This window comes from Sciurus vulgaris (genome assembly GCF_902686455.1).
Source record: "Sciurus vulgaris genome assembly, chromosome: 4".
Lineage (NCBI taxonomy): Eukaryota > Metazoa > Chordata > Mammalia > Rodentia > Sciuridae > Sciurus > Sciurus vulgaris.
In genome coordinates, this window is record NC_136464.1 from 15649717 (window position 1) to 15674712 (window position 24996).

Sequence of the window (24996 nt, forward strand, 5' to 3'; positions counted from 1 at the left end):
AACTAACTCTCATCCTCACCTCCTGATGTGACAGCTGAGAGGCCCACAGTAGTCTTCAGATTTCTGGCAGTGTGCTGCTGGTGAGGTCTACTTTCATCGAATGATTTGATTACTCAATGAAGAGAATGCCTTACTGCCTTTCTCTTTGTAAGCAGACTCCCTGTCTGTTCCTTGATACACTGCCTAGTCTGAGGAGAGGGAAGAGCAAGGTCGTGTGTTGGCTTTTCATCACTGTGACCAAAATACCTGACAAGAAAAACTTGGAAGAAAGGTTTATTTTGGCTCATGGTTTCAGTTCACGATTGGCTGACCCCATTGCTTTGGGCCTGAAGTGAGGCAGAACATTATGGTGGAAGAGCGTGGCACAGGAATGCTGCTCAGGACGTGGCAGCTCGGAAGCAGAGAACAATGTGCCAGGGACAAGATATAATCCCCAAGGGTATGCCTCCAGTGACGTGACCCACTTCCTTCAACCATCTGCCTACATTTGCCATCTAGTATAATCCGTCAAATGGATTAATCTCTGATGAGGTAGAGTGCTTGCCAAGCATGCACAAGACTCTGGAGTTGATCCCCAGCACTGCCTATATATTAATATGTATATATATAAATTAAGCATTAAATCAATAAAGTAATATATGCTATAATATCCAATCAAGACCTAGACTCAGATATTCCTTTTTGATAATTTGCAACACTACTGAGTCCGATGCCACACCACCTGCATACTATTTCTCTGAGTGTCCACCACATAATGTGCACTGCATTTGTGTAAACACATTGAATTGGCACCAGGACTGTGACTTATTAGGGCTGAGATGGCTTCCATTTGTTCCCCCAACACCTTAGCAACTGGTTCATTAAAAGTTCTCAATAAGTTTGTTGAATAAACAATTCTCATTTTATTTTTGGATGAAATACATGCATTATTTCTGGTATATGTTTAGAAATGATACAACATTTTTAGAAATGAAACATTTCAAATCACAATACTCAAACCATAACAGTAGTTGAGTGTACAGGACGCAGGTGTAGGTAAATCTCCCGGAGGTGGCAAACGGGGCCTTACCAAGTAAGGTTTGAACCCAGTCTCCCACGAGGCAGCCCACAGGCAACACCTTCCTTTGTTGGCCTAAGACCAACTAAAACATTGTTTCTTCTGTGCATCCTTCAGCATCAAACTGGTATGAGGGGCTTCTGCTCATTTTAATTTTGGGGAGAAGAGGTATAGCTCTTCCTCCAGCAAAATTTCAACAATTTTATGTGAATTCTTTTGAGTCCCTTGGGATTACTAGTTTTCTAGATAAAACACTGGAAGGTATTTAACAGCAATTTGAACCAGGTTTTGGACTGGGAATTCAATTACACATTCCAAAAAAGCAATTTCTTTTGAAGTATCTCAGGGCAAAGAGGATAGTTTCAACTCTTGGGTGCCTAAACCCTGCCTCTTTTGTCCCTTCAATCTAGTGTCCTCTATTTTCATTCTGAGACTATTGTGAATAACACTGGCTGAAAAGATTACTGGTGGTTGAGATTAATAAGTGGCTATTTTTCTTTCTGGTTATGTCATGTGTTACATATTTCCTTCAGTTTCCAATGAAGGGGCTTGGGTTCATTCTCAAGAGAATGGAGGAAGTCTGCAGTCTGATTGTTTTAAACATCAGCTAAAAAGAAAGGTTCTAAGATGTGCTGGAAAATGTTAAGAAATAATACTTAGAACTAGTTGTTTTTCTCAGACTTCCTTTAGGGGAGTGATTGTTAAGGAGGCCACTGGAGGATATATGAGATTTACCCAGGGAAATTGTTGGGTTAGACTGACCTCCTCCATAAATATGGATATATTTCTTTTTTCCTCTCCCTAGAATCAATACTGCAGTGACCCATTGATTGGTGTGCCCTATCCCTTTGTCAAAGGTGAGAAAAGTTAAGAATCACTGTTTAAGACTGATCAGTAGGTGAAACATTTCCGATTTGAATTCTGCAAAAATGTAAGACAATATTTTGTTTAAATTACATTATTTATTTATTTTTTGATTATCCCTCTTAGTCCTGCATGCATTGTTAGCACAAAAAGTTGAACTTGATCACAACCTCCTTTGAAGAGAGGGTAGGTACACAATCACCATCTGAAAAGCTTTTCCCTGGATGGCCCACGAGGTCCAGACCTTGATAACACTGTCAGTAACTTACACAACGTAGAAAAATGTACTAAATGTCCTCTGTTTAATGTAAACAAGGCAGGAGGTCAACAGAGTATTACAGTAACACTATTTTACAGGGCCCAGAAGTATGATTATCATGTTTTAACAGATCAAGTGTCACAATGACATGCATATTCCAACATATTGTATGACCCAAAGTGTAATTACAATTTGTGGTTTCAGCACTTCACCATAACTTCTTCGGTCAATACCTATGAGCTTCATAATTAAATGGTGAACTATATAATTCAATCATTTATGTAAATGTTACCATGAATTTATGAAGAAATTCCGTAATTTGTGCCCCGTAAAATTAAGTGTAACAATCTTTACACTAGCAACAGTGTAAGCAAGCTAAGGATTTTGGTCCTTATATATATACATTTATATACACACATATATACACATATACAACACAATGTACAGTTAAACCAAAAAGCTATGAATCCCACTCACAGCTTCCATATTGCACAAACAGATGCATTATGAGAACATTACAGTTATGTGAGTATTACCATGAAATTGGCTAAGACAAATCTGATTTTATCAAGTAAAGAATGTGGCTCATAACCAAAAATAAACCCAACGACTATACTGTTAGAAAGTTAAAAATAAAAAAGTGCCTACCTATTTATACAAAGATGAAGCAAGGTTAAAATGCAGTTTGGAACTTGCTATGGCAATCAATGGCTGAGGTGGCACTTTCCACCTGACACAGTGCATTTTAGTCACTGTTGTGGTAAGTACTGAGTAATAGAAATATTCAGCTTCTGAGAGACAGTGAGAAAAAGACTAGTGTTGTTGTACTACGTTAACAAATCCAACTCACTGTGAGAACTTGTGCTGACTCTAGGTCTGAACTAAATATATATATATATAAAGAAAAGAAGAAAAACCTTAAACCTTAGTTGATCACAAATAAAAGTCATCATAACTTAGGAAAATTATATTTTCAGAAGCAGCATACGTACATCAAATATAAGAGTTAAAGCTTTTCTGAGCTTGGTTCATGGATTAGCTATAAGGTCCCATTGTGAAATCAAGGATAAGAACATATTTGGTTTGAGACGTAATATCACTGCTACTATACCTATTAAGCACTATGAAAACATTAAGAAATATCTAATATCCCTTAATGCTTTATTTTAAATACATCTACATCAAAGTAGATTGTAACTACACCTAAAATGGAGATGTTGTTCTTTGAGTAAACTACAATAAATATAGCAAACTGAATGTTTTCCTATCATTCAAAATCACTGAAAGAAAATCCTGCATGAAGTAACTCTCTGGCTTTTGTTGCTCCACTGTTTTACTTAAAGCATTTTTTATGAGCTAAGAAAGATTTGCACCAAATTACAAATTTAGTCTTCTTCATTTGTGTAGTATGAATCAAAACACAGTTTGTAAAAATAAAAACAATTTAAAAAAAAGAAATTTAGTCCTCTTGTTTTAACAACGGTGCACATTCTAGAGCTGAGACTATGCATGATCATTTGACAGTTTTTTTCTTAATAATGAAAAGTAATTATATAGTAAATCAGAGACAGTAATACAACAAAGTGAGCAGAACGGTGTAAAATATGCTTGTAAGCGCAGGGCCACGTGATGTGTATGTGCAAACATCCTACATCAAACGGCTTCTCAGGAGGGTAGAGACACGTCTCTCCAGCTGGAACGTGACAGTCTCTCCTCCAAATATTAGCAAGTGGAAAGAGCAGAGGAAAGTGCTGCTGCTTAACATTTCAACTTAAACAGAAAGCTTAAAAGCAACAACTGATAAGCATCACACACAGAATGGAAAGACACTAGCAAACACCAAGCTGTCCAGCCCACTGGGTGCGCTGTGCACAGCGCAGCTTGGCTAAGGGAGACACCCTGTGTGCGCCCACTCCTGGACACCTCCAGTCCCAACTCCCACAGTCCTTCAACATGTAAACAGGACATTCAAAAGACAACTTTGTTTAATCTCTTTAGAATCATTTCAGACAAACAAACAAACCAACAAAATGAAAAAAATGTAAACAGTAAGAGGCCATTGGCATTTGATTGCTAAGAGTTATCAGTTGGCTCCCCACCTGGACACTACCATGCACCTCAATAACAAAACCAAGTACAAAGCAATTCCATCAAGCAATTTTCAGAGAGGGAGGGAAAAAAGCTTCTCAACCCAGTCTGTGTTAATTAGTTTTTAAAAATATTATTTTAGCAAATGCTACCAATGATGAGCATATATTCAATATTGCTGCAAAAATGACAATTTAAATCAACTGGGACCCAGACATGGAAATCAACCATTAACATGGCTGTGTGCACGGAGGAGTAAAAGAATGTTTCTTTAAAAATATATATATATTATATTAATCAAGAATTTATCATATTAAATTGTTATTAGAAAAGCTGAAGAAAGTTAATGTTGCTCTACACATTTTTATCTCCTATAATTAACTCAATTCCTTTGTTGGTTCCTGAATTATATATATTTTTTCTCATTTACAGTTTTTTTTTTAAATATTTTTGCTTGATAAGAATCTTAACCTTAAAAAGTTATAAAATTAGTAATTTTTTTTGCTGCTTATGCTTATTAATCCAAAAGAATATAAGCATTTGAGTCCCAGAGAATGTCAAAATGCCTTGCTGCCTAAAAGGATATTAAAAAAACAGAAGTATCATCAAAGTCGTGACATCAGAAATTGTGCAGCTTTCACACAGTTGTTGGAAATGCTTATTTCCTGCAGGTCCCTCGACTGCATCTGGGTCGAACAACTTGCAATTCTAGAGAGAACTACTGTGATAAATAAAGCAACGAAAACAGTGTGCCGCATTTTATTGCGTGTTCACTTGATGGTTCTTAACAGTTCTGTGCAGTTTACAGCAGTTCTTGATTTAAAAAGGCCTTTCGTCCTCTCTTGGCTGGGTGGAACTCAGTCTTTCCTGATGAACTGTACACAATCGTCCGGATCCCTAGAGACTCAAAGACATCAGTCATGGTGTGGAGGAAGCGTGGTATTTCACAAATGCGATGGCTGCCAGCTCCTTACAGAACTCTTCTAACACAATCACACCCTCTAGCAACGTGATGTGGTCAATGCTAGAGAAAGCAGACGACAAATCGACATATCAACAGATCTTTACACTGCGTGAAACATTTGGATAGCTAAGAATATAAAATCTGGACTTACATAGGGCCTTCAGGTTCCAAACCAAGCAATCGCTTTCTGACCAACAGCAGCTTGGGGGTAAAGTCTTGAATACGTTGAATTCGAACCATAAGGTCACCAACAACCTGCAGCAGAAACAGGGAGCTCCTGAAATCAACTGCATAGGAGTTCTTAGATAAAATCCTCCTTTCTTGTCACCAAATAGAGAACCCCAAATTTCACTACTCTGTAGCCATCTTTGATGAAGAGCCCATATTTGTTCTCTAAAATATTAAATTATATATATTGTTTAAAAGAATCAATTTATCTCTCACGCCCACATTCTGGAACAGTTCAGAGTGTATGATAATCACTTTAAAACAATAGATACACAATACTCTTCATTGGGTGTCACTAACTACATACAGTGATATGAAGAGTTAACTGACAGGCTCAGCTATGCCAGAGAACAGAAGAGAATGAGACTCACCCTGACGATTACAGAGAAGAGGGACCGACAGCCTGAGGCCAGGTTCACATAGGGGTCCAAAAGGTACTCGTGTGTATGTGGATGAGGGAAGAGGGAAAGTCTGGACAACACTGAGGTCACCTGCAAGTTCACATCGTATGGCTGTGCAGAAGGACAGAGAGGCAGCTGGAGTGACATACAACATACACGCTGTGTACCAACAGTTCAAGAGGGCATCAAACCCACCAATGTGTCATATAATATTAATTACAAACCACAGAGGACACATTTAGTCTGAGACCAAAGAGAAGGTATTCATCTTCTTACATGTAGTCATATAATTTCAGAAATGATATTCGCCACCTCAGATTATCCAATGATTGCCAATTACCAAAAGCATATGTACAGTAAGATAAAGTCACATCACAGAGCCTTGTCAACAGAGTGGAAGTGGATGGGACAGAAATGGCTACTCGACGCCTCCAGGCCCTGAGGAGATTAAAAGTGCTGCCCGCAGATAAGGAACAGCTCTCCCTGAAACCTACACCCCCGTACAGCTCCTCAGACACGGTGTGTACGTAACACACAACTTCACTTGAATTCTGATTGTTAATTTCCTTTGTTTCTTTGTTTCAGCCAGTCTGAAAGTACTTTACAGTGGGTCAACATCAGAGCAAAATGTCTGCTAGACAAGACGAGTTCCTGTTATTTGCTTTGAACTTCCAAAAGAAACCTCTTGACCCTTCCAGTTTTCTTTTTCTCCAAGGAGCCAAAAGAAACTGATTGGCTGAAACAGAACTGACCTGGATGAGAACCCAGGCCAGGGAAACGGAGATGGCACTTCAGGGAAAGGAAGGATGATTTAGGACCAAGTTTAACATCAGCAATGGATCTCGATGCTTCATTCTTTGAGTCACTAGGGATCCGGACGATTGTGTACAGTTCATCAGGATGCATACTGTACACACGAATTTGTTACCCTTGATCGTAACAAATACCAATTAGAAGTGAATCTCTGGCATTTAGAGGAGACTCTGGACACGTGTCAGAAGATATCAGGGACATTCTACTGAACATGTCATTCTACTGAACGCAGGCTTGAAATCCAATCTTAGTCTTTCTTACCACAGAGTCTTGAACATGGATGTTTTATTAAAGAGAAAAAATTATCCAAGTCACTCTTTTTCAAAATGTAGCCTTAAGCAAGAAAAATGAAAGGAAATTTGTATCCCTAATAAAGCAGAGTCTGAGGATATTCTACTTGATAATATTTGTGATACAATAGTCTTCTCCAAGACTCAATAAACAATGAAGCCTCATTAAATTGTATTTTAAAAGGAACTATTAAAAGGAACTATTTATAAAAATCGATTAAAAGATACATTTGGTAAAAAGTGCAGACAAAATAATTTAAAATATAACAAGTCCAGAATTGTACATGATTCTTTATTTCAGGTAGTTAAGGTTTTTATGTCACTAAAGTATGTCAATTGCAGGTGTTTAAATAATTTGTCTTTAAATTAGGCTCTTTTATGATCTAGATTTTGTAATTTCTCTGTATGGTGCTACTTTGGTTTGTAACTTTATTTGAACAAAAATCTAGGTCTTGAATTCTTTAAGAATTTTAAGGCTGACACTGATTCTTTCTTTTTTACAGTGCTTGGAATCAAACTCAGGGCCTTGTTTGAGGAAGTAAGCAAGAAGCACTCTACCACTGAACAGAATAGAATTGTTTCAATGTATTCTGAAGTGGTTGCTACTTTGTATTGGTAATAACCTTAAAACAAGTTCATATTTTGGGGGCTGTTGGTAGTGTTTCTATCTTTTACTTAGGATCCCTTTTTTTGTGCTTTATACAGTATTCACCTGAAAGGAAAGGTAATCAGATTCTCTGATTTGTCAAAAGAACTTGGTCTATTTTTGACTGAGCTCACATTGATGATAAAATCTAAATTTTGGGACAATAATCTTTGACCTGAAAGCAGTTAGCCAGGTGCTGTGGTGAATGGACTGTAATTCTAGCAACTTGGGAGGCTGAGGCAGGACGATCACAGCCTTAGCAATTTAGCAAGACCTTGTCTTAATATAAAAATAAAAAGGATTGGGGATGTAACTCAGTGGTAAAGTGCACCTAGGTTCAATCCCCAGTACCAAAAAAATAAAAAGGAAACACACATTGCTGTCACCAGCAGTCAGCCCTCTACCAAGGAGTAAACATGCAGACAGTCAAAATAAGATTGAAATCATTTCTAAAAATCTCAATTGATAGTCTATACATTTCTAAATATACCTGTTCTAAACAACAATTTATACTTTCGAAGCCTTTTAAATGGCTTATTTCATTTAATTCTTACAAGCAAATCTGAGAAGGAGAGTGGGACAAGCAGCATCGACCTCACCGTCACAGTAAGGAGCGGGGGGGGGGGGGGGGGGGGGGGGGGGGGGCAGTCCTGCCCGAGTCACACTCTTCATTCTCGGGGCAGGACAGGACCTGGCTTCCTCCTCCTCCTCCTCCTCATTGTCATTGTCATTATTGTTGTTGTTATGCTTTACATTCTGTTGTGGATTCAGCATCTTACTGTTTTAAAATCACCACAGCTATAAACAACACTAAATGTTTTTCATAGTTTTTTAAAAAGTTAACAGGTGACAACACGATGGCGTCCTCTGAACCCCGGGGATTCTGTGACTTCTTAGCTCCACACGAGGATGTTGGTGCTTACTAACTACCCACACTGAAGGTTTCGCCAGCTTGGTTACCCTGTGGAAATGCAAGTACACCCCAGTTCTCAGCAGAAAGCATTTAGAAAAGAAAGAAAATGAAACCAAACCAAACACGCTGAGCACCCTGACTCGCAGACTGCCTTTGAGATCAGATTGCCATGATCTTACCAAGAAGACTTGGAAAATCAAGTGGTAAAGAACAACAGTGCCGGGCTGGGCTCCAGAGCTCACTGGCTCTAAGTCGCATACAGGGATTCCTCATTTATAAAAGAGCTCTGGAACTCTGCCTTGCTATGACATGGGGCGACAGGAGGAACAGCAGCTCTGGGGAGTGCTAAGTCTCAGGACAGTCTCTCCAGTGCCTCCTTCTGTTACTCTCAAACCAGAGGAAGAAGCCCAAGTGTGATAACCACTTGGGGAATTTTTTAAGTCAGAGACTACTGTTTAAAATTTAGATTCTTTTTTTAGTGCTTTCAGTCAAAATATCCAAAGATCACTAACTTGATGCTGATTAATATCTCTTGCTTGTTAGCTTCATCAGATTCAAACTAATCCTGGCAAATTAGAGCAAAACCACAATCAACTGATGAATCCGGCCACCCAGGAGATTTACACAGCTGGGACCCCAGCCACACTGACAAAGCAGACTCAGGCTGTCAGGCTCAAACGGTGAGACGCTAGAAATAGCACACATGCTGTGAAGTGGTTAAAACAAGGGCCTGGTCTCTTTTTTGGTAACTGTCGGAAACAGGTGTGACTGACTTGACGGTGCTAACCTAGTGAAATACTTCTTAAATTAAAACTTCTCTGACTTTCTGGTCACTGGAGGAAATGTGCTTGTGGAGTAAACTTCCCTTGTGACTCCCAAGGCTCACACAAATATTTAACTACAAGCCAAAAGAACAAGCACTTTGATGAACAAATTTAAAGATGGTTCTAAATTGGTTAACTCAACTTCTATGTAGAGGTGAGTATTGTGCCAGCTCTTTTATTTCAAGAGTGTCTATCTCAGTGTGGAAACTCTATTGTCACTGTTTGTCAGATAGGAAGCAGGGAGTCTATAACTGGAATTCATTTCTCATGACAGTTGCAAGATACTGGCTGATGGAGATTTCCATCCACTTTTTTAAGCAATTTAGTAAATTAACCTTTATTTCCCTTGTCCCTTATGAAAATGAGCATCATTGATAAATTCTTTGTTTTAAGATCCAAATTCATCATTTCACTGGGATCAGAGTGTTCAAGATTCTACTGAAATGACATACGGGGTCTTCTAAACTGAGCTTGACAGGTTTTACTCTCTATTTATACTCATCAGTTGTAATACCTAAAAGGCTAAGTTAGTAATAAAAGAAGTCACCACAACATGAGGAGCAAGATACACAATTCTGCAGTAGCCAGGAGGCCAAGTGGTAGCCACTAGGCCATTAGCACACTCAGTGCATCAGAAATTTGCCAGCTCTTGGCAATCAATCCACAAGTAAAAGTCATCTAGTGGAAAAACTAAGAGAATAACAGAAGCCCTTAGCAGAAAAATCTAAACAAGGACTCGAGCTTGTACCATGGTTAATGCTAACAAAATAATACAAAGATTAATATTTTAAAATGTATTAGCATGGAGGAACTTTGAATGGTGTAGAGGAAAATGGGACGGGAGGGGGTGGGGAAGGAAAGAGAGTAGACTGAGACAGTTTTACCATAGGTATGTGTATGATTACATGAATGGTGTGACTCTACACTGTGTACAACCATAGAAATGAAAAGTTGTACCCCATTTGTGTACAATGAATCAAAATGCAGTCTGTAAAAGTAAAAATTGAAAAAAATATATATTACCTGGTCAAGAATTCGGCCCATTCTGTCAAATAAAACTTTCAAAAAATGACCTTCAAAGAAAGGTGCTTCTAAATTGCACTTTTCCAATGCTTTCGGAGACCCAGGCCACTCCCATCTTAAGCAGATAGCACAGTAGTCCCGGAACTAGGGGGGGAAAGCATTTGGATCATTAAAGAACTACCCAAAACCAAATTGAGATGAAATATAAGTGACTTCCTCAATTAGGCATATAAAGAACCATTTGAATGCAGAAAGTCGCAGCGGGTGAGGTGCCCTGGGGAGGAGGGAGAGATGATTCAGGAGACACCCAAGAAGGAGGGGCACAGGGAAGACTCTCACTGGCAATCTTGGTGGTAGAAAAGGCAGAGTTTGACACTGATAAGATACTCCCTTTAATAACTGTGCTTAGGCTCTTTCTTAAAGGATTTAACCCATTAATTATTTTCATGACAGATTTCAGAATTTTTTTTCTTTTAGTGCACCACAGATGTTCATAATAGCGGGTTCATTTTGACATATTCAAAAATGCATACAATAGTTTTCCTCCATTTAATCCTCAGACTAACTCCTCCCCCTTACCCTGCTCCCCCCCTCATCCCTCTTCTCTACTCTATTGTTTCCTTCTATCTATTTATTTTTGAATTGATGCATTACAGTTATGTATAACTATAATTATGCTACAAAGTTGTAAGAAGTGTAATATTTTAAATAGGAGGGGGGCTAAACAAGTTCAGCAAAGTTGGAGATAAGATCAATATATAAAATCAGTTGTTTTCTAAACGCAATGCCAATCAGAAAATGAAATTCACAAAACTATTTCACTTATGATAGCATTAAAAATAATGAAATGCTTAGGAATAGACTTAACCAAGGAAGCACATGACTTGTACACTGAAAACCAGGGCACACTGCTGAAGAATTTTGAAGAGAACCTGAGTAAATGGAAATGCATCCCTTGCTCCTGAACTGGAAGACGCAATATTGCTGAGGCAGCCCGGCTCCCCAGATGGATCTACAAACATAACAATCAGTGCAATCCTTAACAAAATTCAGCAGCCTTTTTTTTTTTTCTTCCAGAAATGGACAAAGTAATCCTAAAACTCATTTGGAAGTACAAGGCACTACAAATAGCTAAAACGATCTTTAAAAAGAATAAAGTTGGAGGACTCAAACTTCTCAATTTCAAAACTACAAAGCTGCAGTAATCAAGACAGTCCTGGGATAGGGACAGAAACAGCAGGACAAAACAGAGTTTTGAAATAAACCAGTGAGAGTCTTCCCAGTGCTGGGAGTGTAGCTCAGTGGGAGAGCGCCCCTGCATTTAATTCCCAGCACCAAACAACAACAACAACAAAAAAAAACAAACCTAACTGTACATGTACAAGCTAAAACTATAAAACTCTTAGAAATTTACATAAAAATCTGATTTTGGATTAAGAGATGATTTGAAGGCATGAATATTCAATAGAATATTTTTCAGTCACAAAAGAAAGTACTGATGCATGCCGAGACATGAATGAATATTAAAAACACTATGCTAAATAAAAGAAGGCAGACATAAAAGGCTACATATAGTACGATTCCACTGAGGAGATGCCAGAAGAGGTAAAGCCACAGGAAAAGAAAGCTGACTGGCGACTGCAGAGCGCAGGTGCAGGGTTTTGGGGGGTGCGGTAGGTGGCACTGGGGGACTGCCTAATTCAGTCAGGGTTTCTTTTTGGAATGATGAAAGTGTTCTGAAATGAGACAGTGATGATAGGCACACAACCCTGTGAATACACTAAAGTCAATGAACTGTACATTTCAAAATAGAATGATGGATTTTATTTTAGTACAAAATGTGTTAAAGGAGGAGTATTTATTTCTTACATTTTTCAATGTAAGATGCTATAGAGAAGAAAGAAGAATGAGAGAAGACCATTTAAAAATTAAGAGTAGGTCTTGGAGGTAGTTCTGGAAAGGTAGAAGGAAGGAGTGAGGGTTGGGCAGTGGTGCGCTCGAGTGGCAGGCGCTGTCTGCAGAGGAATGTTGCTCAGGGGAAGGGGGTTGACGCTAACAGCCCAGGGCTGGGCGGGGGTGGGGGGTGGAGGGGGGGTGGGTAGAATTATTGTGCTATCATGTTTTGGATCAATAGGGGAAATGTATTCAGGTGAGATTTAACTTAAAGTGAAACAAACAAAATTAACAGAGCATAGAGAAATCTTGAAATAGAGACCACAGTCAGTGAAATGCAAAGTAAGGTCACAAGTGGACTCCTTGATTTGGGGTAATTGCTGTGGGCAACCCAGCAATGTGACAAGGTTTGCATGCACACTTACACCTCATTTCCAAAATTTGTTGTGACACTGACCTGCCTGTGAGCATCTCGGAGGTAGGTATCATATCCAGTGCCCTCAACATGGTAGGATGATTTTGCTTCATCCGGGACCAAACATAGAAAACTTGAATGAAAAAGATCATAATAAATTAATGATAGAAATACTCTCATAATCCAATAATACTTTCACATCTATTAAAGTATCCAGTAATATCTTAAATTTATTCAAGTGTTAAAAACAAATGGCAGCCGGGTGCAGTGGTGCACACCTGTAATCCCAGTATCCTGTGAGGCTGAGGCAGGAAGACTGAAGTTCAAAGCCAGCCTTAGCAATGTTGAGGCGCTAAGCAACTCAGTGAGACCTTGTCTCTAAATAAAATACAAAATAGGGTTGGGGAAGTGGCTCAGTGGTTGAGTACTCCTGAGTTCAATCCCCAGTACCCCAAAACAGAATAACAACCAAACACAAATGGCATTTACAGGTAACTGGATGGAGTTGGAGAATATCATGCTAAGTGAAATAAGTCAATCCCGAAAAACAAAAGGTCAAATGTTTTCTGTGATATTAGGAAGCTAATTCATAACAGAGGTGGGGCAGCTAATTTTGAATTAGATAGAGGGGAGTGAAGGGATGGGAGCATGGGGGTAGGAAGGATAGTAAAATGAATCTGACATTATTACCCTAAGTACATATAGGACTACATGACCAGTGTGACTGCACATCATGTACAACCAGAAGAAAGAGAAATTACACTCCATTTATGGTGTGTCAAAATGTACTCTACGTTATGTTTAACTAATTAGAATAAAAAATTTTAAAAAACAAAAACAAATGGAAACTTAAAAAATAAAATTATATGCTGTCCTTATCTTGAATGAGATTTCCAATTTACTGATTAAATACTCATTCAGTATTTAAAGTTTTATTAAACAATGATTAATTCCACTTAAGCTAGAAGTAAGCCTAAAAGGGACTTTTTTTTTCTCTTTATATTGCTTCACAATGATAGATTACTATGATATCTATTAATCTCAGGAAACTGGCTTTTAAGTAATTGAACTTCAGGGTTTTATGCACCACAACTTTGTATTTAAGCCACATGCAATTTTTTCCTTAACCTAACTGTCATACCCAGGCTTATCAGTGAGAGGGAGGGAGGGAGGGAGGGAGGGAGGGAGAAAGGGAGGGAGGGAGGAAGGGAGGAAGGAAGGAAGGAAGGAAGGAAGGAAGGAAGGAAGGAAGGAAGGAAGGAAGGAAGGAAGGAAGGAAGGAAGGAAGGAAGGAAGGAAGGAAGGAAGGAAGAAGGAAAGAAAGAAAGAAAGAAAGAAAGAAAGAAAGAAAGAAAGAAAGAAAGAAAGAGAGAAAGAGAAAGAGAAAGAAAAATTGCCACAGAAAAGGTACTCATAAAAACTCTAAAACCATGAACTAAAAACAAGGAATATTCCTATGTTTAACATATGCTTAATAAACGCAATTGTCAAATTAGCTATTCTCAATGTTTTTATAATTGGGAATTACTTAAAATCAAGTCATTTCCATATAAAAGTCTGGGGTGCTTTGAGGGCTCGTTTAACCACTGCTGTTTTTGAACTTATTTTTCTATTAAGCAGCCACTGTACCCATAGGCTGTCATGTGCTGTACAATAAAGCAAGCAAGCTGACATGCCCTCTAAAGAAGACTGAGTTCTGAACATACTTCTGAAACAATCTAGGAGCAGAGTGAGTACATACTATAAAAACAAATAGCAGAGATGCAAATCAAATTCATACAGCAACTCACCTATTTACAATTTTATGGACTTCAGTTTTCCCATCGTTTCTGGGGTGGTCTGGAGTAGCAGGAGGTGAAGAGCTAAGCCACTCTGGGTTTGATAAAGTATTATCTGGTGGAATGTCAGTAAATAATGGATCTTCTTCCAGATCTCTACGTTTAATTTAATGATGCACAAAAAAATTATTATGACATTTTTCTAAACCAAAGGGTTCTTTGCTAAGATCTAAAAAAAATTACATAATTTTTCTAATACAGAAATTGAGGAATAATGTATTTTATCTTATTTGTTTTGGGGGGGGGTGGGCTTTTTTTGTCTCTTTTTTTTTTTTTTGGAACTGGGGATTGAACCCAGGGCTTTGTGAATGCAAGGCAGATGCTTTGCCACTGAGCTACATCCCAGACCTGGAATAATGTATTTTACAGACAAATTATCATTTTATATTAACAAGATCAAGAATATACTAATTTTGTCATGAGGGTTAATGAAGGTCTTATAATTTTAAAGGATGGTGGTATCAGGGCACCTGGATTTTACTTTTAAAACTTGTAAGCTATTAGAGGTACTTCTTAAGCATAGGAAGAGAACTAAGATTCTGGCTCCAAGGTATGCCCAACACGCAGAATCAAACTCATACTTACACTGCTCCTGCTATTAATCCATTCTCGACCACATCTTTATCTTCTGGGCACAAAGGTTTATATTCTGTATAGTTTCTTTCTTCTAGATTCCTTAGAACTAAGTTATAAAGAATGTGCTCATTGGGTTTTTGTAGAAGATGTTCAAACATTCTCAATGTCATTATGCTTATCTGAAACCAAAGTTGATAAAAGCTGACTGAAAAAAATCTTCACACATACATTAAAATCAGTACTTCAAAGAATCCAAGCCCAATACTAAATCATGACACAGCTTACCTCATCAGATATGTGATCACAATGTTCAATTAACCTATGTCTTAAAGGATGTCTGCTAATTTCTGCCAGAGTTTCTGGTTCCCTCTGTTCGCCAAGGATAAAAACCACCATTTCTTGAAGCAACACATCAGAGGTTACTTGCCGAACAATACGATGAAGCAGAGCGGTTGATGTCAGAATACCTATCTCAGAACTGAGAATAACAAACAGGTTGTTAGTGGGCAGAAACGCCATAAACAGTGAATCTTTTTTTCTTTCTTTCTTTTTTTTTTTAAAGATAAGAGGGTACTCACGTTTGCATTAACTGAGGTTCCATAACACCAATGAAAAATCTTTGATGAACAGCTTTGGCAAGAGCAACAGCAGCAGTCTAGAATATAGTATGAGCATAATTATTTTTTAAGGGAAAAGAGATTGATGTGTCATATCAGTAAGTCAGTTTGCACTCCCCATCTAAATTATTGTAGAAATAAAAAACTTGCCTATCGACCAAAAACCTAGATTGTAAGTTAGTTGATTATTTACATTTTTTAATTTCCAAAAATAAGAGGAACATTATCCTAATAACCTTGGAGTATTGACATCTTTCCAAAAGGAGAACCAGTGGGAGTCGCTGTTGTGAAGTCAGTTTGTTTAGCACTGTACTACACTGACGAACAGAAAAGGATCGACTTGAACTTGGATTGGGTCCAGAATGTAACACACACACACACTTTTAAAAATTTTATTTAACTAAATATATTATCCTAAGATAATTAAGATCTATTTGGGATTATAAATTATAGATTCAAATTTTATTTAGTAAACGTACTAAAATGCCAATAAGCAACAAAAAACTTCAAACCTTTTGTGCTTCCTTAATGAGTTGATCACAATAATCAAACCAAGAAAGAAATGAAATTAAGGCTCGTTTTCCGGGGAATGCTGAAGCATCTTCTTTGTGACTGTACGAGTCCAAGCTGTGGGACATGGAAGAAACACAAGCCCACTGTCACCCAAGGGCGGGAGCCCTGTGCAGCACATGAGGGACACACGAAGGGTTAGTAGTGAATGACTCAGAACACACTGTATGACATGTTCACAGAGGCAACACTGGGTGGCAATCCCAGAGGACTTAGGGCAGAGCCCCCAGTAAGAGAAAACCTTTTAGATCAGAGCTGTAAATGGTTTTCACTCCCAAGTGGGAAGGGAGAGACTAAAGCAGGATGGAGCAGCAGGAAAACCATTTAGACAGCTCCTTGTGCTTCTGCCGTCAGTCTGCCCAAGCCATGGCAAGGGGAGGGTCTCAGCTGCTGGGATGCCAGAAAGGAAGGCAACGGAGGATCTTCAAGAGAAAGGAGCTGCCCAACTGCTCTTCTGGCCTTAAAGTGAAATCCAGTCCCAACATCTGCCTGAAAAGTGGCAGAACATAGTGTGGAAAAGCACATGAAAAACAAGGAAAGGTCAAACATCTGGAGAAAAACAATAAAAGGTAATCATGTCACAAGAGCAGGCTGTTCATGGTGGGGGCGTTATGCGTAGTTTTACTTATGCTGCTTTTTGCTTGTTAAGAACTTATAACATGTTCTGCAATATCATCTTATGAGAACCAAGTGGAAAGCCAGAAAGGGGGAAGAGGAGTGAAGATTGGAGTAGGAGGCGTTCCACCAAGCGGGCCACGGGGCACACGGGACTGCTGTAGAGGCTGTGCAAGTCGCCTATCCAAAAGAAGAGTCCTTCTTTCAGATTTTTTTGTTTTTAAAAAGAGCCAGGTAAAGATACTGGGTTTGTTTCTCCAGATTTTTGTTTGTGTCATGGTATTAGGACTTGAATCCCGTAGGGGCTCCACCACTGAGCTCCATCCCCAGCCCTGCTCATTTCTTATTCTGAGACAGGGTCTTGCTAAACTGCCCAGGTTGGCCCTGAACTTGTGAGATTACAGGCTTTGCCACAATTCCACACCACAGTTCCTGGTCTTAATGTAAACCCTCAAAAACTGATCAGCATATTGGACCAAATAAAAGTATCTCAAATATGTAACAGCTGGACTGTCCAATACTGACTTGTTACCACTGTTTGATAAATTTAATATGTCTCAAGAAAATACTCCATTTAGTGATCATTAGTTACGATCAAAACTAAATATTTTTATCATTGCAAAATAAGAACTAATCTTTGAATGCAGGTATAAGAAGTCACCTTTAGGGGAAAATACAAAGAATGATGCTTACCCCCAGTTAATCGCTTCCACGGTTTCAATATCTAACGGATCCACCGACTGAGGTAGGGCCTTGTACAGGGAGGCGAGCCTGTCAGTCAGGAGCTCGCACAAGCAAGTGCTCTGAGTAAGGCACTTGGCGGCCGCCGGCTCTGGCAGACTCACCAACAGCATCAAGCCCTCGCATGCCTTCACAGCTATTCGTCCATCCTACAGGAAAAACATACCCCTCCAAGTCGTGAACTAGATACGCATCAAGCTGGAAAAATTCAATATAAAAGGATTTGTGTTTTACATTAAAAGAAGAATAGATTGTTTTCCACTTTATTTATTTTTGTTTCTGGGGACTGAACCCAGGGGTGCTTAAATGCTGAGCCATATCCTTAGCCCTTTTTTAATTTTTATTTTGAGACAGGGTCTTGTTAAGTTGCTCAGGGCTTTGCCAAGTTACTGAGGCTGGCTTTGAATTTGAGATGCTCCTGAGTTGCTGGGATTACAGGTCTGCAGCACCATGTCCGGGAGTTTTCTACCTTAAATGAGTATTACTGTGATCACGTTAGGGAGAAAAAGTCAGGAGGATGACTCACAGGACTTCTGGTGAGATTTAACAAAGAATTCACTAAATTGTAGTCCTGGTTTGGACGAACAACAGAGGCCTCTGGCAGTGAAGTGACACTGAGGTCATCCAAGCTTGTGGACAGCTCATCCATCTGATGAGGGGGCTCCTCCTCTGACTCCGTGGGCTCCACTCCAGTGGCGCCACACAGCTCCTCTGGCTGACGGGACAGTCCCGTGTCAGCTGACAAGGAATCTTCACCTTTTAATGTGTCTTCTGAAACTACATTTTGTGCTCCTTTGGAAGCCAACGACTTCAACTTGTTCTGAAAAGAAATACATGTTTGACAAGGTTTGAATTATTAAGAACTTTATAAGCCAGAAATCATACTTCCATGGATTTTTCTATAACTAATATGCCACATGTCTAAAGGGCCATAAGTATTACATTAAATGAAAATATCATTCTTTTTCTCAATTATATTTAAATTTTTGGTGGTGCTGTGGATTGAACCCAGGGCCTCACACATGCCAGGTAAGTGTTCTACCATTGGACTACATCCCCCACCCTTGTTATTTTCAGACAGGGTCTCATCAAATTGCCCAGGCTACTCTCTAACTGTGATCCGCCTGCCTCAGCCTCCTGAGTAGCCTGGATTACAGGTGTGTGTGCTATTGCACCTGGCTTGGGACTTTAAAGAAATCATGTTTTAGATATAATTTTATAATTTTTGCATAGAAGTTAATGATACTCTTCATACTAACTACAAAATGTTTTACACTGACCTTAAGTAATGAAAATTATTAAAGATAACTATTTGTCCACAACTATAACCAACAATAATAGTGTATATGAGGGTTCAATTATAGTTAATTTTTTCCTCATCACTAGGCTATTGTAAATACAGTGTTTCAATGTCAATTCTAAGATCATGAGGTGGAAGATAAAAAATTACAAACAAAAATACTTTAAAGTTCAAAAAGTTCAAAGTTAAAAAGTTAGACTTAAGATTTCTACCAAAGTTCTCAAATTTTTCTACTAACTTTTTCCTTATATTTCCTTATCCTTTTGCTCTATAAAAATATTAGAAATCACTCAGATATTTTTATTTGTATCTGAGGATATGAAAATGTACTTGAAATGTTGGTGCCCTCTCCACGCCCCCCTGCAAAAAAATCTTAACTGACACAAATTATTAGTTTCAAGGTAAAATATTATTTTCACTTGAATATAAGAGTAAATATAAAATTACACAGGTTAAAAGGCAATCACGGATAGCCACAAAACAACTCTCTAGAACTCAGTGAATACTCCAAAAATTTTGCCAGTTTCTTACAAATTAAACTGCAAATCATGGTCTTTATGAAAGTAAGACATTTCATTCCACCTAAAATACTAACAATATTGTCGGAAAAATTGTATCAAATAAGAACGAGAAGCACAACCCCTCCTTATACCAGTGTTTCTCAAAGTGTGACTCAAGGCTGTTAGCACTCTGGTCTTCCGTGGAGCTTGATCAAAAAAAGAAAACAACAACAACAACAAAACAAAAAACCAGATTCCTGAACTGCTGAAACCGTCTAGAGGTGGAATCAAGGAATCTGCATTTAGAAAAGTTCCCTAGGTGATGAGCAACTGTGCCCTGATTCTTGCACTGTGCTTCCACTAAGTGTCCCTTTCTATATAAGGGATCTCACTGGTCCCACAACACTTGTGGGCACATAACTGCTGACCCCCTTAAACCTCCTAAATCACGGATTAGCAATACCAGCCACTGCTCATTATCTCAGGGCATCACGATGGAGTGTCATGAAGACTCAAAGCATCCAGAACAAAATGACCATCTTTCCCTCAGAATAAGCTCCCGGGGCTCCCTTCTTTCCATGGGCCACAGCCTGGCGAGTTCAGGACCTCGAGCACTGGATCGCCCTTGCTCTGCTTCCCGCACCTTAGCGGTTACACAGCCAGGTAGTGCTTACCTCCAGGCCCCTGAAGTGCTAGGACCCCCTTCACCGCAACCCTCTGCTGCAACTGTTACAGTTCTTTTTTAAAACAAATACATATTTTTTGTAGTTGTAGATGGGCAGCATGCCTTTATTTTTTTATGCAGTGCTAAGGATGGAGCCCAGTGCCTCACACGCGCTAGGCACGCGCTCTGCCACTGAGCCCCAGCCCCAGCCCCATCAGTTACAGTTCTTGGTGCGTCTCATCTGGGTTACTCTGGCAGCTTCCAAGTTGGTTTCCCACTTTTCTCTCTCCTACCAAAGGAACCCACTGTACAAAACGCTGCCACCAATTTCTCTCCCTTTCTTTTTTTTTTATTTGGTGTTGGGAATTGAACCCAGGGGTGCTTAACCACTGAGTCACTTCCCCAGTCCATTTTACTTTTATTTTGAGACAAGGCCTTGCTCAGTTGCTGAGGCTGGCCTATCACTTATGATACTTTGCCTCAGAATCCTGAGTGGCTAGGATTACAGGTGTGTGCCACTGCACCTGGCCTCAATTTCACTTCTTAAAGCACAGAGACTGTCACGTAATAACATTTCTGCTCAAGAATAATCGATGGCTCCCCAGTGTCCACAAGTAAGCACAAATACCCATCCTGACATTCAAAGTCATTGGCAGGTCCTAGCCTGTCCAGGTTATTCTTAGACATCTTAATTATACTGTTTCCAAACATATTTTTATTCCTTATGTTCACCTAGTTTTACCTAAACACTCATCAAGGCTCATTTCAAAGGTGACCTCTTTTATAAAGTCCTCCCTGGTGACCTAGAACAGATGTAATTTCTTCATCCTGTGAGCACTTAAGGAATTTAATTTGAATCTTTCTTATGATTCTCACCTTATTTCACCATAGATCATAGTATATGAACATTGATCTTCCCCTCTTCATCACACTGTAAACAACTTTGGGCAAAAACTATTTCTAACATACCAACCATATGTATGCACTTGGTCCATAGTAGGTGCACGCACTGGCTGATATAAATGAAAGAGATTTGACTTCGGGGACACGTGCTTGAGAACTGCAAAATATTTTTGCTACCATCTGTACTTAAAGTATAAAACTGCATCTCCCTAAAGATCCATTCATTCAACAAGGGTTAATTAAGCAGTTATTATGCACTGTCACAGATACTAGAGAAGCTGGGGAGACGGAGTCCTTGTTCTCAAGGAGTTTATTGACCAGCAGGAGAATATGAAATGCACATAAATAACTCTCATGCTAGGAAGGCTAAAACAACTGACATTAAAAGCTCGTGAATAAGCCTATTGTTCAGAAAAGTGGAGATGTCTACCACCTCAGGCTTTGGGGAGATATGTGCTGCACATTTCACCTGAAGCAGGTATGTCACCATTCTGAAGGGGTTCTCTGGAGTGAGATTAAATTAGGTTTTTCTGAAGATGGGAACATAAAGTACATCTCACCTTTACTATGCACAGGCCTGCAAACTTCCTCTGGTTCTGACCTGTGGCTATGTACTTCTGAAACAAGTTTTAGAAATTTTAAAGAAGAAATACATCAAGCTGAAGTTTGGGGGAGAATTCATGCATCTGAAGTACAATCTAAGAAAACATTAGCAAAAATGAACTTTGAGAAGAAAAATCTCATACTCAGTCAAACTAACCTATTTACTATAAATATGTAAAAAAACTAAAGGAACTGACAAATACTTAGGAATATGAAATCAGAAGACTATTTGAACCATTTTGAGGCAAACTTGTAAAATAATGATGTACAAAATATTATGCATATCATGAAAAACAGGAATTCACAGTCTTTAACACTACCTACAAATTAAAATTCATGCAATTTTGTCCCTAAGTTGCTTACCTACCTTCAGTTAACAGTGCCTACTAGTGTCCTAAATTATTTCTTCAAAAATGTGAATAGAAAAAGCCAGGTTCAGTGGCATAACTTGTAATTCCAGCGACTCAGGAGGCTGAGGCAGGAGGATAGAGAGTTCAAAGTCAGCCTCATCAGAAGTGAGGCACTAAGTAACTCAGTGAGACCCTGACTCTAAATAAAATACAAAATACAGCTGGGGATGTGGCTCAGTGGACAAGTGCTCCTGAGTTTAATCCCCAGTACCAAAGGGGGAAAAAATGTGAATAGAAGGCAAATCCACACACACACAAATACAACAAAAAAACTTGATAACACCCAGTGCTGGGTGAAGACAGGGAACAAAAGGAACTTCCACATATTGTTGGGATGCAAGATGATAAAGCCACTTTGAAGAACACTTCAGCAGTTTCTTATGAAAATAAATATATTCATGTATGTATACAATAAATTAGCAATCCTGCCACTAAGAATATTTCCCAGTGAAATGAAAACCTAAATTCAGACAAAAATGTGTATGTGAATGTTTGCAGTAGCTTCATTCATAACTGTCCCAAGCTGGAAACCACCCAAAGTCCCTAACTGACGAACCAACAACTGCTTCACACAGGGACCTACTCACCTGAACAAGGGAACCAGAGTCTGGACGACGCTGGCCGCCTGAGTCAAGGGGAAAAGCACGCTCACATGCTATTGGAAAGAGAACTGTTGGGACAGAGAACAGGCCACGACCGAATGAGGCTGGGAGCGGAGGGGCTGCTGGCCAAGGGCCTGGGGGTCAGGGTCGGGGGCGACCTGGTGCCTAGCCTGTGGTGGTGGTTACACTACTTTATGTGTTTGTCAGACTTACAGAACTGTGCACCAAAAAGAGTAAGTTGGGCTGCATGTAATTCACACCTTACTAAAATCAAAGACAAGGGCTGGGGACACAGCTCAGTTGGTAGAGTGCTTGCCTTGTAGGCACCAGGCCCTGGGGTCAATCCCCAGTACTGCCAAAATAAATAAATAAATAAATAAATAAATAAATAAATAAATAAATAAATAAATAAATAAATAAATAAATAAATAAAATGAAAGACAGGAGATTTAAAAAAAAAAAAAAAAAAAAAAAAAACTAAAGACAAAACACTGTAGCCGTTTCTTCTAAGGTACTCCTAAATGTTTTCACTACTGGAAACAAAGCGAATGCAAGCAGGGAGTATACAAAACTTATTTTCTACTTTCAGACTGAAAATGAAATCCAAAATACCAATTGATTTAAGTGAACTATGACGTGTTGATTGAGGCTTTAAAAAGAGCACAAATTACTAGAGCGAACCCAACTGCCATACGAGGTTGGAGAGGGAACTGGTGATTTAACACAGCTTGTCCAAATCTGCACATGCCCTCCGTACCCTGTGCCAGATCATCCACCACACGGGGGAGCAAGCCTGGTTGATCTGCCTGATCTGAACTTCGGTGACTTCTCCAACAAGCCACACTCAGAGCCTCAGTTGGGACCTGTCCAGTCCCGGTACTGCCCCACATATCTGGCTCAACCGCATTCTTTGAAAATCTTTTTCCCAGGAGATTTCAAATTTGAATAAACACTGATCTTAGATGAAAACAATTCTATGACGTGAAACAAGCATTCTGATAATTTGCAGAGTATAATTTCTCCTTAGATTACTCATGGAACTCAATTTTTATATGGAAGCATATTTGGGGTTTGAGAAGCATACCTCCAGAAAAAAGTTAACCAAGTAGGGATCCTGTTTCAGCTTCGCACACACAATGCAGAGAAACTGAATCTCTTCATTTTCCGTTGGTGTTGCAAGGACTTCACCACAGAGTCGAATTAATTTCTGTCAAAACAATTTTTAAAACTTTGAAAAAGTACGCAAATAGCCATTCATTTACTTTAAGGATATTTAAAATTTTCAAATAATGCAAATATATTGCATTATTTGGGACACTAACAATATTTATAATCACTCACATAAAAATAAACTTACTAGTAGTAAATTTTTCAAGTTTATTAGTCTAAAAATTTAATGAGGTACATAATAAATCCTCCTCACAATATCATGATATTATGGAGGTAAAGTAAAAAAAAAAAAAACAATTAATGGAGCTGGGGTTGGAGCTTAGCCATAGAACGCTTGCCTAGTATGTGTGAGGCACTGGGTTTCTCAGCACCACATATAAATAAATAAATAAATAAATATATATCCACTGACAACTAAAAAAAAAAATTTTAAAGAAATCAATGTATGAAACTTTAAAAGAGAAATAAGGACACAAAATACATGTAATATAACTATATAAGGAAAACTCAAGCATTTGCTAATTTGCTTGTTAATTTTAGAATAATTTCCTTTATTGATTTTATTCTTAGAAAAATGATAAAAATTAGCTGGGTGCAGTGGTGCACACCTATAATCCCAGTAGCTCTGGAGGCTGAGGTAGGAGCAGGAGGATCGTAAGTTCAAGGCCAGCCTCAGCAAAAGCAAGGGGCTAAGCAGCTCAGTGAGACACTGTCTCTAAATAAAATACAAAATAGGGCTGGGAATGTGGTCGAGTGCCCCTGTGTTCAATCCCTGGTACAACCTCTCCCAAAAAATAAGAAAAAAAGAAAACTAATATAAAATTATTTTCTATACTAAAAGAAATCAAACCAAATAATTTCATGCAAGGGGAACAACAGACCTGCACCGGCCTGTGCACGTTGATGTGTGGAAGCAGAGGCTGCCGGATTCTTCCCAGGAGCTTAGTGTAGAAAACCAGAACCTGCTGTTTCATTCCTGGGGGGCACTGGTTAGGAAGGAAAGCAAACAGGAAGAGAACTGTAATGCAGACGCTTGAAAGCTTGACACAGAGGACAGGATGCTTGTGAAGGCGTTCCACCTCCAAAAGACAATGCAGTTGGCCACTGACTTTGTCAGAACAAAATTTTTAATTAATATTAATGCCTGGCATTCTAGAAATAAAATTATACAGTTGAGGTCATAATGTAGTGCAGGAGACTATAGTTTCA

The 24996-nt window shown here is 38.9% G+C and overlaps 1 protein-coding gene across 3 annotated transcripts in view; it reads right to left on the reverse strand.

The window, feature by feature from the left end:
* Positions 1–866: 866 nt before the first annotated feature.
* The window catches only part of FHIP2A (FHF complex subunit HOOK interacting protein 2A), a 38164-nt gene continuing 14034 nt past the window's right edge, over positions 867–24996 (reverse strand). The window contains exons 4-17 of one of the 3 annotated variants that reach the window (XM_079137915.1): positions 24669–24773; positions 23702–23824; positions 18162–18455; positions 17588–17784; positions 16222–16336; positions 15671–15747; positions 15378–15570; positions 15102–15271; positions 14469–14612; positions 12721–12811; positions 10371–10514; positions 5832–5972; positions 5384–5487; positions 868–5292 (exon numbers count right to left, since the gene is read on the reverse strand). In XM_079137915.1, coding sequence (XP_078994041.1) covers positions 5187–5292; positions 5384–5487; positions 5832–5972; positions 10371–10514; positions 12721–12811; positions 14469–14612; positions 15102–15271; positions 15378–15570; positions 15671–15747; positions 16222–16336; positions 17588–17784; positions 18162–18455; positions 23702–23824; positions 24669–24773 — 2004 coding nt within the window. In that variant the 3' untranslated portion in view covers positions 868–5186. Of the gene's footprint in view, positions 5293–5383; positions 5488–5831; positions 5973–10370; positions 10515–12720; positions 12812–14468; positions 14613–15101; positions 15272–15377; positions 15571–15670; positions 15748–16221; positions 16337–17587; positions 17785–18161; positions 18456–23701; positions 23825–24668; positions 24774–24996 lie in introns of all 3 variants that reach the window. The other 2 variants (XM_079137917.1, XM_079137916.1) reach the window with 2 other exon arrangements.